Source organism: Bombina bombina, chromosome 2 (assembly GCF_027579735.1).
Source record: "Bombina bombina isolate aBomBom1 chromosome 2, aBomBom1.pri, whole genome shotgun sequence".
Lineage (NCBI taxonomy): Eukaryota > Metazoa > Chordata > Amphibia > Anura > Bombinatoridae > Bombina > Bombina bombina.
This window is the reverse complement of record NC_069500.1, coordinates 1,358,489,966-1,358,510,832: the sequence shown is the minus strand read 5'-3', so window position 1 is coordinate 1,358,510,832 and position 20,867 is coordinate 1,358,489,966. Positions and strand designations below refer to the sequence as shown.

Below are 20,867 nucleotides of genomic sequence, written 5' to 3'. Positions count from 1 at the left end.
AAAGATGTAAAATCGTATTTATGCACTATTAATTTTTAATAAAGTGTTATACTGTGTATTTACTGTAAATATTTCACATTCCAATGTTCTGCACATAGAACATATATATAGGTATAGATATATGTGGTACCAAAATGCCATCATATTTTTTTACATATAAAAATTTATATTTATGAATAAATGGAACATATTTTGTTATGTGAAGAACATTGGAATGTGAAATATTCATATTTTCATGTCGGGTTAGCACACATGAGAATATGCAAACAGGTTTGCGTGCGAGTTTGTGTTTTTTTTTTCCACTTTTTTTGCTCCATTGACTTCTATGAGGGAATAGGTTATCCTGCACGATATTCTAAGTTCAGCTTTTTGTGCGCATCTGGTAAGCGCAAGAGCGATTTTAACTCGTAGTGCAATTAGCGCTCTAGCAAAAGCGCTAAATAGTGCTCCACTTGTAATCTGGCCCAGTGTAAGCTGTAAATGTATCCTCTATGTCTGATAAGGACAATTGCCTCTGCTTTATTGGTAGAGGACACAATTCTGCAAGTGTGACGTTGATTCATTTAGGACAGTACCACAATATATATATATATATATATATATATATATATATATATATATATTGAAATGTCCTCTTTTAGATGAAATAAATAAAAAGTTGACCACAATGTCTCATTTAAGTAATATACAAGTGCAAAAAGAAAAAGCTCTAATGTGTTAGAACATTTTACTATTGCATGTGTGTGCATGTGTTTAAAGGGTCAGTAAACAAACAGGTTCTGAAAGCCACCAAAATATTATATTTAGAAATATATCATATTAAATTTAAAAAATGTATATTCAATTTTAATACTTGATTTTTTCATAGGACCATTATTGACTGATTAACCACCTACCTCCCTAAGCTACAACTTTCGGAGGAGCTTTGGAGACCACCAGATGGCTGTAACCCACTCCCTTGTCCTCCCTTGTAAGCTTGCTCACTAACTACAAATGGCTGCCTGACTTTGCCTGTAGTAGTGAGTGCCACTGATGTAGCAAGGGTGGTGGTTTGCTCCATTAATGTCTATCAGAGAATACATTAACACATTCACGTGCACTTCCTATTCTCAGTACTGGAAAATCCACAAGTCAAATTGAACTTGTTATATTACAATGTGTTTTAGGTTATTTTAAAGTAGCTATTAGGTATTCAGTATGTTTTGATGTAAAACTGTTTGTGATGCAAAACCGGGTGTTTTTTCCCCGACACATCCACTCTTGGTTTAAAAAGACGGTTCTCCAGTAATTTCCCCATCCCTTCACAAAAAGTGCCTTTTAGGTCCTTTGGATACATAGCCATATAGATGTGTTTTGTTGTAGCCGTGATAAACCCCTACCTATCCTGGCTATGCTAGCTAACACCCGGTAAACATTAAAGGGCTTATCGCTCCCACACCATGTGACCGGAATGGACCAAACTTTCACAGAATGCGCACCTGAACTAGATATCAAGCTCTCTAGAAACTGGAGACTTCACTGTTAAAGTTACTGGACATAAAAGGTAATGGGTCTAAATGTTATGCCCAAGAAAGCTTATCTTCCAGCGGGATCTGGACCCAAGGGGGGAGAGCAGGGGACAGAATATAATTGGATTTTGCATCTTTACTTTTTACACCTTGTGCAGCATAAAAGCTCTGTGTGTTGACCATTCAAGTGTTTTACTCTCTACTGCACTAAGCCTTGTCTGGTGTTTGTATCGGAGGGAAAGTGCTTCTTCAATACAGAGCTTAACCACTGGAAACAAGGCTATTAGTCAAGTAGCCTGGTCCCTGAAGCTCTTTGGCTGTACTTGGAGAAGAGTGAACAGCTCAGCAGGACAGATGGAACCCTCACCTCAGGGTGCAATCCACTAGGTCCTGTGACACTGTCCATTCATTAAATCAATATAGAAGCAATCCAGGGGAGAATGTGTGTTGAATATATAACAAAAAGTTTAAATAATGCATCAGCCATGATGAAGCTGTAACTGGTTGTGATTCCAAGATGCAATGAAATGCTACAAGTACAAACCTCCAGGTCTTTGGTTATAGGGTGAGTAGGTCCATGAGTCACTAAGAGGATGGCGTAAGCTTTGCAAATCATGCCATGTCCAACTTCAATTAGCCCAGCATGCCAGTGGGTAACTCCCGCTCTCATCACTGCCATTCCAAGCTGAGCATTGTTTGGATGATAGATTTTCCTACAATGTTGAATGATATTAATGATAAAAAAGCAAGATTGATAGAAGGATTAAAGGATCATGAAAGTAAGAAAGACTTACATGGTTCAGGTAGAGCATACCATATTGATAAACTTTTGAATTTACCTCTATTATGAAATTTACATTGTTTAATTGGGGTCCTTAGTTGAAAAGCATTACTAGGTAAGCTCAGGAGCAACAATGACCTATTGAGAGCTGGCTGCTGATTGGTGGCTTAATTAACTAACATGAAATGCATTCCAACAGGAAATTAACTAACATGAAATGAACTAACAGGAAATGCATACTAACAGGAAATTAACTAACAGGAAATCCATACTAACAGGAAATGAACTAACAGGAAATGCATACTAACAGGAAATTAACTAACAGGAAATATATTTTTTCCCCCTTTACACATTATTAAAGCTATCGAGTCACCATTATTGCATTAAAGTGACCTAACAACTATAGCATTATGGAATCACTTAACTCTTATAGATGAGAGATCTAAGATGTGTGGTCATTTCTATGGAGCAGCTATATACCTTATATCAGCATTGCAACACTAAATTGATGTTGAGTTTAAATAAGGATAATATCAAGATGTCCTTTTAGGTATGGGAAGGGAGAAACCTATATTAATTTAACCTGTTATCATATAAATAGGAAGGAGAGGTCAGGCATTTTATTACTCACAAGTATCCATCCACCATCTTCTTTGCATTATCTGCAGCCTCCTCAAACATCTGTAGGTAGGATAACACTTCAGAAGATATGCTCAGGATCCTCAGCATATAAATGTTTGTATCAGCCAAAACAGGTTCTTGTCTCTTCAAACACTCACGGCAAATTTTTACTACCTAAGTAGAAAGGGAAATTACAGAATGATTTAAGCACACATCATAAGCAGTGTTTTTGTGAGCGACCCAGCAGTGAAAAAGATAATTACTGAACCACAACCTGCCGTTAGCAAACACTACACAATGCAGACAGCAAAGTATGGTTACCTCATTAACTGTTTCACTGCTGGGCTGCTCAAAAAATCTGGCCTTAGAGGAAACACTTGTCATAAGTTATATTCATCATGTAATGCAAATAAGAATCATAAATTAGATTGCATATATTTCATTATTTGTACAAAATCAGATAATATGGTAAACTTTCATAAAACTAAGACATGCACACTTCCATCTATTGCAGGTAGAACCTTACTGACTTAACTTTCTTTAATATTGTCTTCCAGGCTTCATTTACTGAGTCTAAGAATCAGTAGAGAAAGACAGTCAGAAATAAAAACATGATCTATCTATCAGTCTCTCTCTAGATATACATCTACTCTCTATCTAAGGACAGATAGACAGACAGACAGATAGAAAGATGATAGATAGATAGATAGATAGAGCCATTGGTAGGCTATTCTGATGTTAGATCAAGAAGCTTGATATTTACTATATAAATGTGTTTTTCAAGTGAATGCTACCTGTAAGTTATAATTTGCTAATATTAGTTACACATATGTGACTGTCAAACATATTGAGTATGAAACCTATGGGAGCAATGCAGTCATGTTCATAATCATCTTCCTTGAGCTATGCCCTTCATAGTTGACTTACAAGTCCATACCTCAAAGTCATGTATACACTTTACATGGCCTATTACAACATTGTAAATGAGAACTAAATTTAGCAATGATGCTATTTTGACCTTCTTATTATCAGTGGCTAAGCATAGTATATTGTTGAATGAGACCTTGTATGGAATGAATAAGTCAAAAGAAAATGTCAGCCTAACTGCTTGCTTCATATTCTGTGGTCAGCTAAAGAGATTACATTGCAGATACAGTATATGTTATTTGAACAATAACATTAGAAGGAGAAAAGAAGAATGATGAGTCAGATAGGTGCTGTTTAACGTGACATGTTACTCAACATAAATTCTTGTTTATTCTTGAAGCTTGAACACATCTATTGTTCTAACCCTACCTCACCTGATCTCTCTACAGGTATGCATTTCTTCTGCTTCCATTACAACCCTGGCTGCTAGTCCACATCCCTTTATTGTTTTGGTATACATTATGTTTGTATTTATGATTATTTTGCAATTTGTTATCTGCTTTCCTGTATAACTTCAGTGTGCATTCCCTACCATTTGTTCACAATCCTTCAGTCTAATTTGCAAGTTTGTAACTTCTGTGTAACTAGGCTGCCTTTAATCAGGTGTCTAGAATCAAATCATTAGTAGCTAGATCTCACTGCTATAAACAGCAGAACACGGGCTTTGTGCTGTAAGAGACCCTGTGTTACAAGTGGCAGAATTACCAACTGGAGTTAGAAACTGCACTTCCCACTAACAGGTAATCCTTAATAACCTGCATTGTGTTCTCCATGTCTTTTCTGCTCTTTCTGTCTGTCCTTCTCCTAAACTCACTGTGAACCTGATTTCATCCACTATAAGTTAATTCTTCATGCTTTCACATCTGCCCTTCACTTACGCATAGATTTAGAGTTCTGCGGCCAAAGGGGTGCGTAGCTAACGCTGGCTTTTTTCTGGCCGCACCTTTTAAATACCGCTGGTATTGAGAGTTCACAGAATGGCTGCGTTAGGCTCCAAAAAAGGAGCGTAGAGCATATTTAACGCAACTTCAACTCTCGATACCAGCGGTGCTTACGGACGCGGCCAGCTTCAAAAACATGCTCGTGCACGATTCCCCCATAGAAAACAATGGGGCTGTTTGAGCTGAAAAAAAACCTAACACCTGCAAAAAAGCCGCGTTCAGCTCCTAACGCAGCCCCATTGTTTGCTATGGGGAAACACTTCCTACGTCTGCACCTAACACCCTAACATGTACCCGAGTCTAAACACCCCTAACCTTACACTTATTAACCCCTATTCTGCCGCACCCGCTATCGCTGACCCCTGCATATTATTATTAACCCCTAATCTGCCGCTCCGTAAACCGCCGCTACTTACATTATCCCTATGTACCCCTAATCTGCTGCCCCTAACACCGCCGACACCTAACTTCAAACATTAACCCCTAATCTGCCGACTGGAGCTCACCGCTATTCTAATAAATGTATTAACCCCTAAAGCTAAGTCTAACCCTAACACTAACACCCCCCTAAGTTAAATATAATTTAAATCTAACGAAATAAATTAACTCTTATTAAATAAATTATTCCTATTTAAAGCTAAATACTTACCTGTAAAATAAATCCTAATATAGCTACAATATAAATTATAATTATATTATAGTTATTTTAGGATTTATATTTATTTTACAGGTAACTTTGTATTTATTTTAACCAGGTACAATAGCTATTAAATAGTTAAGAACTATTTAATAGCTAAAATAATTACAAAATTACCTGTAAAATAAATCCTAACCTAAGTTACAATTAAACCTAACACTACACTATAAATAAATTAATTAAATAAAATACCTACAATTACCTACAATTAAACCTAACACTACACTATCAATACATTAATGAAATACAATATCTACAAATAAATACAATGAAATAAACTAACTAAAGTACAAAAAATAAAAAAGAACTAAGTTACAAAAAATAAAAAAATATTTACAAACATCAGAAAAATATTACAACAATTTTAAACTAATTACACCTACTCTAAGCCCCCTAATAAAATAACAAAGACCCCCAAAATAAAAAAATGCCCTACCCTATTCTAAATTACAAAAGTTCAAAGCTCTTTTACCTTACCAGCCTTGAACAGGGCCCTTTGCGGGGCATGCCCCAAAGAATTCAGCTCTTTTGCCTGTAAAAAAAACACATACAATACCCCCCCGCCAACATTACAACCCACCACCCACATACCCCTAATCTAACCCAAACCACCCTTAAATAAACCTAACACTAAGCCCCTGAAGATCTTCCTACCTTATCTTCACCATACCAGGTTCACCGATCGATCCAGAAGAGCTCCTCCGATGTCTTGATCCAAGCCCAAGCGGGGAGCTGAAGATGTCCATGATCCGGCTGAAGTCTTCATCCAAGCGGGAGCTGAAGAGGTCCATGATCCGGCTGAAGTCTTCATCCAAGCGGGAGCTGAAGAGGTCCATGATCCAGCTGAAGTCTTCTATCAACGGCATCTTCCATCTTCTTTCTTCCGGATCCATGTTCATCCCGCCGACGCGGAACATCCATCTTCACCGACGACTTCCCGACGAATGACGGTTCCTTTAAGGGACGTCATCCAAGATGGCGTCCCTCGAATTCCGATAGGCTGATAGGATTCTATCAGCCAATCGGAATTAAGGTAGGAAAATTCTGATTGGCTGATGGAATCAGCCAATCAGAATCAAGTTCAATCCGATTGGCTGATTCAATCAGCCAATCAGATTGAGCTCGCATTCTATTGGCTGTTCCGGCATTTTTTTATTTTGGGGGTCTTTGTTATTTTATTAGGGGGCTTAGAGTAGGTGTAATTAGTTTAAAATTGTTGTAATATTTTTCTAATGTTTGTAAATATTTTTTTATTTTTTGTAACTTAGTTCTTTTTTATTTTTTGTACTTTAGTTAGTTTATTTGTAGGTAATTGTAGGTATTTTATTTAATTTATTTATTGATAGTGTAGTGTTAGGTTTAATTGTAACTTAGGTTAGGATTTATTTTACAGGTAACTATTTAATAGCTATTGTACCTGGTTAAAATAAATACAAAGTTACCTGTAAAATAAATATAAATCCTAAAATAGCTATAATATAATTATAATTTATATTGTAGCTATATTAGGGTTTATTTTACAGGTAAGTATTTAGCTTTAAATAGGAATAATTTATTTAATAAGAGTTAATTTATTTCGTTAGATTTAAATTATATTTAACTTAGGGGGGTGTTAGTGTTAGGGTTAGACTTAGCTTTAGGGGTTAATACATTTATTACAGTAGCGGCGAGATTAGGTCGGCAGATTAGGGGTTAATAATTGAAGTTAGGTGTCGGCGATGTTAGGGAGGGCAGATTAGGGGTTAATACTATTTATTATAGGGTTATTGAGGCGGGAGTGAGGCGGATTAGGGGTTAATAACTTTATTATAGTAGCAGTGCGGTCCGCTCAGCAGATTAGGGGTTAATAAGTGTAGGCAGGTGGAGGCGACGTTGAGGGGGGCAGATTAGGGGTTAATAAATATAATATAGGGGTCGGCGAAGTTAGGGGCAGCAGATTAGGGGTACATAAGGATAACGTAAGTAGCGGCGCTTTGCGGTCGGCAGATTAGGGGTTAATTATTGTAGGTAGCTGGCGGCGACGTTGTGGGGGGCAGGTTAGGGGTTAATAAATATAATATAGGGGTCGGCGGTGTTAGGGGCAGCAGATTAGGGGTACATAAGTATAACGTAGGTGGCGGTCGGCAGATTAGGGGTTAAAAAAATTTAATTGAGTGGCGGCGATGTGGGGGGACCTCGGTTTAGGGGTACATAGGTAGTTTATGGGTGTTAGTGTACTTTAGAGCACAGTAGTTAAGAGCTTTATAAACCGGCGTTAGCCCCGAAAGCTCTTTACTACTGACTTTTTTCTGTGGCTGGAGTTTTGTCGTTAGATTTCTAACGCTCACTTCAGCCACGACTCTAAATACCGGAGTTAGAAAGATCCCATTGAAAAGATAGGATACGCAAATGGCGTAGGGGGATCTGCGGTATGGAAAAGTCGCGGCTGAAAAGTGAGCGTTATACCCTTTAATGACTGACTCCAAATACCAGAGGGTGGTAAAAACCAGCGTTAGGAGCCTCTAACGCTGGTTTTGACGGCTACCGCCCAACTCTAAATCTAGGCCTTAGAAAAGCAAACCTACTTCTCTTCTATCTACTCACGCCTCAAACCCTAAACGACTCTACTCTACTTTTAACTCTCTCCTCTACCCACCTGCACCACCACTCTCATCTGCCTTTAGTGCTCAAGACCTGGCAGACTACTTTTTAAACAAAATGCAAACTATCTGAAGAAACATCTCCACTCACGCCTGCAATCTTCTATCTCCACCCTGTTCACACCCTCTGCCACTCTCTACATCTTCCCCCCAGCCACTGAGAAAGAAGTGGGTTCCTTAGTGTTTTCCACACACCTCACTACCTGCCCGCTTGACCCTATCCCTTCACATGCAAAGTTCACCACCTTCCTTAAAAAACCCTCTCTCAACCCTAATTCTTCTGCAATCTAACACCCATATAACTGCTTTCTACTAACTATAAAACTAGTTTTTGACCACCTAACCCACTTCTTGTCCCCCAACTCCTTGCTTGACCCCCTGCAATCTGGCTTCAGTTCCCAACACTCAACTGAGATTGCCCTCACCAAGGTTCTTAACTATCTTCTTTTTTGCTAAAAGCAACGGCCACTAATCTATACTTATCTTACTTGACCTCTCAGCTGCCTTCGGCACTGTTGACCACCCCCCACTCCTGCCGATTCTCAGCTCTCTTGGTCTCTGTGACACCACCCTCTCTTGGATTCACTCTTATCTCTCTAACAGATCCTTTTCTGTCTCATTTGCTGGTGAATCCACCTCTTCAATGCCCCTATCTGTTGGAGTACCTCAAGGCTCTGTCCTGGGTCCTCTACTCTTCTCTATTCATACTTCTTCACTGGATAAACTTATCAACAGCTATGGCTTCAAATATCAGCTCTATACTGATGATACTCAGATCTACCTCTCCACCCCTACTCACTATTCATCTGTACTTTCTAATGTCAGCGACTGCTTATCTCGCATTTCTTCCTGTATGGCCTCTCACTGCCTAAAGATTATTATGTCCAAGACTGACCAACAGCTAATTAGCATAATCAGTGCCGAAATCACACTTTGCTTTGCTGTGATCTTGTGGTATTTTGCCACAATCTCAAAAGATTTCACTATGATCTTGCAAAATTTATGAGCAAACTTAAAGAGATAGGAAACCCCACAATTTTCTTTTATGATTTGGATAAAACATGCAATTTTAAACAACTTTCCAATTTACTTCCATTCAAATTTGCTTTCTTCTCTTTTTATCTTTTGCTGAAGGAACAGCATTGCACTACTTGCAGCAAGATGAACACATCTAATCAGCCAATCCCAAAACACAAATGTGTGCAGGCACCAATTAGCAGCAGCTCTCACTAGTGTAGGATACGTCCATATTCTTTTTAAACAAGGGATACCAAGAGAACAAAGCACATTTGAAAATATAAGGCAATTAAACGTGTCTTAAAATCACATGCTCTATCTGAATCATGCAAGTTTAATTTTGACTTTCGATCCCTTTAATTAAACTAAAGTTAGAAATAAAAGTGACTGTGCTGGCACATAAAAGATGAGCTCTCCCTTACTATTCTCATGTCAAGTGTCCGGATTTGATGCTTAAAGGACCACTAAATAAAGTAGAATTGAATAATCAACACGTGCATAATAAAAAAAGACAATGCAAAAGCACAAAGTCTAAATTTTAATTTAGTAGTAGATATTTTTTTGGCACATTTCAAAGTTAGATCTATTTTCCTTCCCCCTGCATCATGTGATAGCCATCAGCCAATCACAAAATGCATATATGTATATTATATGAATTCTTGCGCATGCTCAATAGGAGCTGGTGCCTCAGAAAGTGTGCATATAAAAAGATTGTGCAAATTTTGATAATGGAAGTGAATTTGTTTACAATTGTATGCTCTATCTGAATCATTAAAGTTTAAAGGATTACAAAAGTTTGTATAAATAACAAAACAAAAAAACTATTTTAAAGAATGATTAAAAAGCAGTCGATTGAACTCACGGTTGAAAACTAAGCTTCTTTATTCATAAAAATATATAATTTGAATTGTTGTTTAACATCACATATTCTTGTCCACAAAATGGTTGTGTCCAGACCATTCCAAAATGGCAACAAAATTATTAAAAATTTGAATATTAATTTTTGCTTTTTGCACGCTCCTAGATACATGCGCATTGCAATTATAGTGCATTATATCTGGGGATTAGCCTTGACCGCAGACATTGTGATGTCATCGATTTGGTCCAGGAGCTATTGTGCATGCATGGGTGATCTATATTCCAGAGCGCATGTGTGGGTACATGCAGGCTACCCGGAACTGCAGCTGAAGAGAAAACCCAGGTTGCCCACCGTGATTGGCTTATGCAATTTAGCCTCATGGTGGGTTTGAAAATCTGCCCATTTTTGAATAAAGATTGTGGGGAAACTACTTAGAATCAACAACACAAAGTATTTCAGCAGTTTTTAAAATTATAATAACATATACAATGCTAAAATTTAAATATTTGTCTGTTACATCCCTTTGATTTTGACTTTAGTGTTCCTTTTAAATCCCTGAACAACTGTATATGGTTACTGGGTAAGATAGCTTCCTTTTTTACATACAGATGTTTATGTGATTATTTTCTAGTGAGCTTATCATATAAATGTTGCATCACTTTAAAACAGGGTTTTCAAACCTTTCATCAGGCCTCCCTAACATGCCAGATGTTCAGGATATCTCTACTGGAGCACAGGTGAAATAATCAGATGATTAGTAAACATGGTAATTAATCTGCTCTCACCCCAAGGTAATCCTGTTAGGCCCTTCAAATTTGTAATACTGAGAGAATCCCCTGCACATAGACTGCATTTCTTTATAAATAATAATAAATCCTTTTCTTTTTTTTTTAAATCTACCTACTCAGGGCCAGATTACAAGTGGCTTTCATTCGAGCAATAACACTGATTTTGTGTGCACACTGGTTAGCACATGTATTGCAGGTTGAAAGTAAAACTATTGTGTGCGAGTGAAACCCTACGCGTGCTAACTTCAGGACTTCAGATATTGGACCGCCCTAACTTATTCTCCCTATAGACTTCAATGGAGAGCGTAGAAGAAAAAAAAAATGTATTTTACATTAAAATTATCATATATATATAAATATATATCTACCTATACCTGTATATATATATATATATATATATATATATATATATATATTCATAAAGATATATAGGTATCAATATATATTTTACATTAACATTGTCAGATATATAGAAATATAGATTTAAAAATAAAAATATATTTTTTTTCCATGTGAAGAACAGGAATGCAAAATATGTACAACATGCATATATATATATATATATATATATATATATATATTATTTTTTTAAATTTAAGTTTATTTTTTTACAGTGACAATGCATATAAAGAACATTGAAATTATTAAATATTATTATAGAATTATTATTTAGACATATATATTAATATATACTGTATATATATATATATATATATATATATATATATATAATCCTTGAAAAGTAAATGCACTCACAGGTCTTCTCAGTCAAAGTGAAAACAAAGGTTTTTTTTATTGATGTAACGTTTTCAGGGATATCTTCCCCTTCATCAGCATAACAAAGAGGTGAAAATGTGACCAATTTATACATACAAACAAATTGCAAAGCAAATTAACAAGCAATACCTGTGTGTAATCAGTGACCTCAAACATATCGGCATCAAGCTGGAATGCAAACCTTGGGTTCCACACAGAGTGAAAAAAAACGGAAGTGCTATACATCTAAGCACTACCGGTGTGTGAATGTCAAAATAATATATTATCCGATCTTAACTAGTTCAGATATTCAAATGTGTTCTGTAAACTTACACTAATCATGTATTCATACTCTTAAACCACTTCAAACTGTGAACCAACATATACTTTTTCATTACCATCATCGTGAGTGATAAATGTGAAAGCACAGAGATGGGATTAACATTAAACACGCATCAATTGAGACTGCATACACCATACCCAGATGTGTGACCGATGGCATACTTATATCGTATTCTCTCAGGTCCCTCTCTCCTACCTCAAAGGAATTGCATGCATGGCAATAGCGCTGGTTACCATGGCAACCCAGATAAACACAACCGCACGCATATTCCATCTACGGTGTCCGAGATAGTTCAAAAGACTTGAGGCATGATGTTTGCAGATACCAACTTAGAAGTGATAAGTGTTCCACAGCCCTGAAACCACCCCGTTATGAAATAACACAAAATCATAAAAACATATATACATAAAAAAACTATTTTTAAAGATATTAAAAACAACAAGCTTGATAGGGTTAAGGCATATTCGAAATAATACCCTTTCCATAATGTTAATAATATCCAATTGAGAGCTATGCCCTCAGTGTTATGAAGTTGACATTCATATAATAATCATAATTATGTTGCCGTTTCCCGGCACACAAGTTGAAACACATTAACTCAAAATAGACATGACTATAAATGCAGGGCGAAATTATTAGCCCACAAGTGAGATACTATATGATCTCTAACTGACTTCCATATTTGTAAGACTATGTTGTATAGCACTGGGACCGGGTGTATCCCACCCCTATTGGGAAATATCCCTTGTGGATAACTGACAACGTACTACAATGAAGTATATCTTATCTCATGATTAACATCATACAAGAGAAATCTACATCCATTCCTTATAAGTCCCCTGTACACACACAGAGAGTGACATCAATTTTCACTGGAGAGATTAGACCAGACGTGTCTGGATTGTTAGGTCTAGGAGAACGCTAAGTGGGTAACTATTAGAAATAGGACATATTGGCAGATGGTGCAAGGGGATCACATAATGACCTAATTGCACCATGGGACTCGGTTAGAAGACAGTGGGTCTACCCTCCATAGGGTCTGACCCCCAGTTCCACCGGTCCATACCAAATTCCAATTCTTACGTACCCCAAGTATGTATCTCTGCATCATGTGATAGCCATCAGCCAATCACAAAATGCATATATGTATATTATATGAATTCTTGCGCATGCTCAATAGGAGCTGGTGCCTCAGAAAGTGTGCATATAAAAAGATTGTGCAAATTTTGATAATGGAAGTGAATTTGTTTACAATTGTATGCTCTATCTGAATCATTAAAGTTTAAAGGATTACAAAAGTTTGTATAAATGACAAAACAAAAAAACTATTTTAAAGAATGATTAAAAAGCAGTCGATTGAACTCACGGTTGAAAACTAAGCTTCTTTATTCATAAAAATATATAATTTGAATTGTTGTTTAACATCACATATTCTTGTCCACAAAATGGTTGTGTCCAGACCATTCCAAAATGGCAACAAAATTACTACAAATTTGAATATTAATTTTTGCTTTTTGCACGCTCCTAGATATTATAGTGCAACGCATGTGCATTATATCTGGGGATTAGCCTTGACCGCAGACATTGTGATGTCATCGATTTGGTCCCGGAGCTATTGTGCATGCATGGGTGATCTATATTCCAGAGCGCATGTGTGGGTACATGCAGGCTACCCGGAACTGCAGCTGAAGAGAAAACCCAGGTTGCCCACCGTGATTGGCTTATGCAATTTAGCCTCATGGTGGGTTTGAAAATCTGCCCATTTTTCAATAAAGATTGTGGGGAAACTACTTAGAATCAACAACACAAAGTATTTCAGCAGTTTTTAAAATTATAATAACATATACAATGCTAAAATTTAAATATTTGTCTGTTACATCCCTTTGATTTTGACTTTAGTGTTCCTTTTAAATCCCTGAACAACTGTATATGGTTACTGGGTAAGATAGCTTCCCTTTTTACATACAGATGTTTATGTGATTATTTTCTAGTGAGCTTATCATATAAATGTTGCATCACTTTAAAACAGGGTTTTCAAACCTTTCATCAGGCCTCCCTAACATGCCAGATGTTCAGGATATCTCTACTAGAGCACAGGTGAAATAATCAGATGATTAGTAAACATGGTAATTAATCTGCTCTCACCCCAAGGTAATCCTGTTAGGCCCTTCAAATTTGTAATACTGAGAGAATCCCCTGCACATAGACTGCATTTCTTTATAAATAATAATAAATCCTTTTTTTTTTTTTTTAAATCTACCTACTCAGGGCCAGATTACAAGTGGCTTTCATTCGAGCAATAACACTGATTTTGTGTGCACACTGGTTAGCACATGTATTGCAGGTTGAAAGTAAAACTATTGTGTGCGAGTGAAACCCTACGCGTGCTAACTTCAGGACTTCAGATATTGGACCGCCCTAACTTATTCTCCCTATAGACTTCAATGGAGAGCGTAGAAGAAAAAAAATATGTATTTTACATTAAAATTATCATATATATAAAAAAATATATATCTACCTATACCTGTATATATATATATATATATATATATATATATATTCATAAAGATATATAGGTATCAATATATATTTTACATTAACATTGTCAGATATATAGAAATATAGATTTAAAAATAAAAATATATATTTTTTTCCATGTGAAGAACAGGAATGCAAAATATGTACAACATGCATATAAATATATATATTATTTTTTTTAATTTAAGTTTATTTTTTTACAGTGACAATGCATATAAAGAACATTGAAATTATTAAATATTATTATAGAATTATTATTTAGACATATATATTAATATATACTGCATATATATATATATATATATATATATATATATATATATATATATAATCCTTGAAAAGTAAATGCACTCACAGGTCTTCTCAGTCAAAGTGAAAACAAAGGTTTTTTTTATTGATGTAACGTTTTCAGGGATATCTTCCCCTTCATCAGCATAACAAAGAAGTGAAAATGTGACCAATTTATACATACAAACAAATTGCAAAGCAAATTAACAAGCAATACCTGTGTGTAATCAGTGACCTCAAACATATCGGCATCAAGCTGGAATGCAAACCTTGGGTTCCACACAGAGTGAAAAAAACGGAAGTGCTATACATCTAAGCACTACCGGTGTGTGAATGTCAAAATAATATATTATCCGATCTTAACTAGTTCAGATATTCAAATGTGTTCTGTAAACTTACACTAATCATGTATTTATACTCTTAAACCACTTCAAACTGTGAACCAACATATACTTTTTTATTACCATCATTGTGAGTGATAAATGTGAAAGCACAGAGATGGGATTAACATTAAACACGCATCAATTGAGACTGCATACACCATACCCAGATGTGTGACCGATGGCATACTTATATCGTATTCTCTCAGGTCCCTCTCTCCTACCTCAAAGGAATTGCGTGCACAGCAATAGCGCTGGTTACCATGGCAACCCAGATAAACACAACCGCACGCATATTCCATCTACGGTGTCCGAGATAGTTCAAAAGACTTGAGGCATGATGTTTGCAGATACCAACTTAGAAGTGATAAGTGTTCCACAGCCCTGAAACCACCCCGTTATGAAATAACACAAAATCATAAAAACATATATACATAAAAAAAAGTATTTTTAAAGATATTAAAAACAACAAGCTTGATAGGGTTAAGGCATATTCGAAATAATACCCTTTCCATAATGTTAATAATATCCAATTGAGAGCTATGCCCTCAGTGTTATGAAGTTGACATTCATATAATAATCATAATTATGTTGCCGTTTCCCGGCACACAAGTTGAAACACATTAACTCAAAATAGACATGACTATAAATGCAGGGCGAAATTATTAGCCCACAAGTGAGATACTATATGATCTCTAACTGACTTCCATATTTGTAAGACTATGTTGTATAGCACTGGGACCGGGTGTATCCCACCCCTATTGGGAAATATCCCTTGTGGATAACTGACAACGTACTACAATGAAGTATATCTTATCTCATGATTAACATCATACAAGAGAAATCTACATCCATTCCTTATAAGTCCACTATACACACACAGAGAGTGACATCAATTTTCACTGGAGAGATTAGACCAGACGTGTCTGGATTGTTAGGTCTAGGAGAACGCTAAGTGGGTAACTATTAGAAATAGGACATATTGGCAGATGGTGCAAGGGGATCACATAATGACCTAATTGCACCATGGGACTCGGTTAGAAGACAGTGGGTCTACCCTCCATAGGGTCTGACCCCCAGTTCCACCGGTCCATACCAAATTCCAATTCTTATGTACCCCAAGTATGTATCTCCACCCTAAATTAACATCTTATAATCCGGTGGTGAATTGAGACCCCCTGGGATTATTGTGCCCAGGCGGTACATCCACTCGGCTTCTCGTCGGAGGAGTGTCTTATCCCGGTCACCACCCCTGTCCAGGCAGGGGATATGATCAATTAAAATGTATCTGATGGAGGAAACTTGTTGATCCATTTGGGCACAATGCCTTGCCACCGGTTGTTCGGATTCCCCCGTTGTCAGGGCCAGGTGTATTGCTCGTCTGTGATTGGACATCCTCTCTCGTAGTGTGTCAATAGTTTTGCCCACATAAAAACAGGCACATGGGCTAAACAGCAAATAAACCACATGAGTGGTGGTGCATGTGATGGAATGCTTGATGGAGAAAAATTTATTGGTATGTGGGTGGTGGAATGTCTTGGTGGAGATGAGCCCATTGCATGTAGTGCATCCAAGGCATCTGAAGGAACACAGAGAACTAGAAGAGTGCAATTTACAACTATTGACACTAGTTGCGCAGAATCCTCTGATACAGATAGGAGCATGGCACAAGGCTCACAGGTATCCCCTATGGGGTACACTACACAATCCACACATGATATCCCATATATGCACCGAGGACACTCAACCCCTGATCATTTTTTAGGGGTAACCACCCGATCACGAGGGGAGGGTGGGGGGGAGAGAAAACGTAGACCACATATCAGGAGGGCGGGCTGGCAGGTACAGACCATCCCGCCGCAGTCGGCGGAGGATGTAGTTATCAACCTTAGCCACCATACTTTAACTATGATTGAAAGACAGACTCTTAATAAGGGTCTGTCATTTGTACCTAGCCAGTCCATTTCTGAGCTAGATCTTAAAATTGATCTATATAAACTTCATAGGACTATGAAGATTAAGGAGCATTTTCAACATTTACCAGAAAGGGAGGTGAATCACAGTCCCATAAAAAGATGTAAAAAATCGAGCACTTTCAAACCCCAAAATAGTAGTGCTAGCACTAAGACTTTTATGAGATTAATCACACAGGACATGGAATCTGAGAGAACACATAGGGTGTGGAAGCACAATTTATCAGAGGATGAGAGAAAAGCCATTCGCTCATTGCAGGATGACCACTCTCTAGTCATCCGCCCTGTGGATAAGGGGCCATCATTTTGATGGACTACATAGATTATAGAGCGGACATTCTTCAACAGTTGGCTGACCTGGATACATATGAACCTCTGACACACGATCCTACAAGTAGGTTTAAACAAGAACTAGACAGCATCCTGAAACTGGGCTTTGAACAGGGATATATATCGAACCAGATATTTGAATTTTGTACCACACAACATCCCAAAATCCCTATTCTATACACAATCCCCAAAATTCATAAAACTTTGGAGAACCCCCCAGGGCGACCCATCGTCTCTGCCATTCAATCACTGGCACAACCGGTAGCCCAATATATTGACATTCTACTCCAGCCCACTGTGAGAAACATACAATCATATATCCTGGACACTACAGATCTGATCCGCAAGATGGGGGAGGTGGTAGTGGAGGCTGGTGACATCCTAGTCACCTTGGATGTCAACAGCCTCTACACCATTATCCCTCATCAGGCGGGCTTAACCGCAGTTAGGGAGCACATAGTAAGAAGCATGTCCTATGAGGGCCCCCCGGTTGAGTATTTGTTGACTCTGTTGGAGTATTGCCTTAATCGAAATTACTTTAGATTTGAGAGTGAATTTTTCTTACAGGTAGCTGGGACGGCGATGGGGTCTAATATGGCCCCATCATACGCCAATATCTACATGTCCCAATTTGAAGATGAGTATCTGTGGCGTACTGATACATCCTCTATAATTTTTTACGTCAGGTACATTGACGACGTCTTCCTGGTCTGGCGGGGGGGCCAGCAGGCACTTATAGAGTGGTTTGACAAATTCAATGGTACAGACACACCGGTAAGGTTTAAATTGACACATAGTGATACCCAGATACATTTCCTAGATTTGAATATATTTGTACAGGAACATACACTGGGCACCGCACTATACAGTAAGCCTACCGATCGTAATTCTTTATTAAATGCCGCTAGCTGCCATCCCCCTGCACTACTTAAGGGTATTATTAAATCCCAGTTTATTAGAGTGATTCGGAATAACTCCAATAGAGCCACGGGGGTCTCCTAGTTGCAGCTGATGAGGGATAAATTCCTCCAAAGAGGCTACAAGGCACGGATGGTGAATGATGTATTACAGGAGGTGATGGAGCTCACACAGGATAGCCTTATTAACAAGGTTGTTACAGCCCGTGAATCAAAAAAATTAATCATGGCCACCACATTCGCTCCCAATACAACACAAGTAGGGAAGGCCCTGAGACAGCATTGGCCCTTGATGCAATCAGATTCAAGATTGGTCTTCACCAAGGACCTTACACCAAAGATAGCATATAAGCGGGGCACCAATTTACGGGACATCCTGGTCAAGACGGACCCAAAGAAGTGTTACAAACAGAGGACATACAAGAATGTTAAAGGTTCCTACAGATGCGTTGGATGCACTACATGCAATGGGCTCATCTCCACCAAGACATTCCACCACCCACATACCAATAAAGTTTTCTCCATCAAGCATTCCATCACATGCACCACCACTCATGTGGTTTATTTGCTGTTTTGCCCATGTGCCTGGTTTTATGTGGGCAAAACTATTGGCACACTACGAGAGAGGATGGCCAATCACAGACGAGCAATATGCCTGGCCCTGACAACGGGGGAATCCGAACAACCGGTGGCAAGGCATTGGGTGGAGATACATACTTGGGGTACGTAAGAATTGGAATTTGGTATAGACAGGTGGAACTGGGGGTCAGACCCTATGGAGGGTAGACCCACTGTCTTCTAACCGAGTCCCATGGTGCAATTGGGTCATTATGTGATCCCCTTGCACCACCTAGCCAATATGTCCTATTTCTAATAGTTACCCACTTAGCGTTCTCCTAGACCTAACAATCCAGACACGTCTGGTCTAATCTCTCCAGTGAAAATTGATGTCACTCTCTGTGTGTGTATAGGGGACTTATAAGGAATGGATGTGGTATGACAATTTCTCTTGTATGATGTTAATCATGAGATAAGATATACTTCATTGTAGTACGTTGTCAGTTATCCACAGGGGATATTTCACAATAGGGGTGGGATACACCCGGTCCCAGTGCTATACAACATAGTCTTACAAATATGGAAGTCAGTTAGAGATCATATAGTATCTCACTTGTGGGCTAATAATTTCGCCCTGCATTTATAGTCATGTCTATTTTGAGTTAATGTGTTGCAACTTGTGTGCCGGGAAACGGCAACATAATTATGATTATTATATGAATGTCAACTTCATAACACTGAGGGCATAGCTCTCAATTGGATATTATTAACATTATGGAAAAGGTAATATTTCGAATATGCCTTAATCCTATCAAGCTTGATGTTTTTAATATCTTTAAAAATACTTTTTTTATGTATATATGTTTTTATGATTTTGTGTTATTTCATAACGGGGTGGTTTCAGGGCTGTGGAACACTTATCACTTCTAAGTTGGTATCTGCAAACATCATGCCTCAAGTCTTTTGAACTATCTCGGACACCGTAGATGGAATATGCGTGCGGTTGTGTTTATCTGGGTTGCCATGGTAACCAGCGCTATTGCCGTGCACGCAATTCCTTTGAGGTAGGAGAGAGGGACCTGAGAGAATACGATATAAGTATGCCATCGGTCACACATCTGGGTATGGTGTATGCAGTCTCAATTGATGCGTGTTTAATGTTAATCCCATCTCTGTACTTTCACATTTATCACTCACGATGATGGTAATGAAAAAGTATATGTTGGTTCACAGTTTGAAGTGGTTTAAGAGTATGAATACATGATTAGTGTAAGTTTACAGAACACATTTGAATATCTGAACTAGTTAAGATCGGATAATATATTATTTTGACATTCACACTCCGGTAGTGCTTAGATGTATAGCACTTCCGTTTTTTTCACTCTGCGTGGAACGCAAGGTTTGCATTCCAGCTTGATGCCGATATGTTTGAGGTCACTGATTACACACAGGTATTGCTTGTTAATTTGCTTTGCAATTTGTTTGTATGTATAAATTGGTCACATTTTCACTTCTTTGTTATGCTGATGAAGGGGAAGATATCCCTGAAAATGTTACATCAATAAAACAAACCTTTGTTTTCACTTTGACTGAGAAAACCTGTGAGTGCATTTACTTTTCAAGGATTATATTGCTCATTCCTGCACCCAGGCGGATGTCCCTACGAGGGTAACACAGCTAGATGGACGGTATTTTATATATATATATATATATATATATATATATATATATATATATATATTATAGCTCATTGCGGTCAAATACATAGCCATATACCATATACTTTTGAACCCTTATAAATATTTTTTATTAATATTTGTATGACTATTCATTATTAACTAGTGTTTATAGGAGTATAACAGTTTATTGTGTTTGGTGCAACATTTATTTCAGCCCTAACCCTTTATGTGAGGTCTTCGCTAACCCAATACACGTTTCATTTAATTTCACTTGAGCGAACACGTTTACTTTCAGCTTGTAACACACACACAAATTAACACACCCTG

General features: G+C 37.6%; 1 protein-coding gene across 2 annotated transcripts in view; it reads right to left on the bottom strand.

The window, feature by feature from the left end:
- The window catches only part of SMYD1 (SET and MYND domain containing 1), a 121,396-nt gene that overhangs the window by 9,600 nt on the left and 90,929 nt on the right, over positions 1–20,867 (bottom strand). For both annotated transcript variants that reach the window (XM_053704284.1, XM_053704285.1), the window contains 2 exons: positions 2,921–3,084; positions 2,053–2,221 (listed from right to left, as the gene is read on the bottom strand). In XM_053704284.1, coding sequence (XP_053560259.1) covers positions 2,053–2,221; positions 2,921–3,084 — 333 coding nt within the window. The remainder of the gene's footprint in view (positions 1–2,052; positions 2,222–2,920; positions 3,085–20,867) is intronic.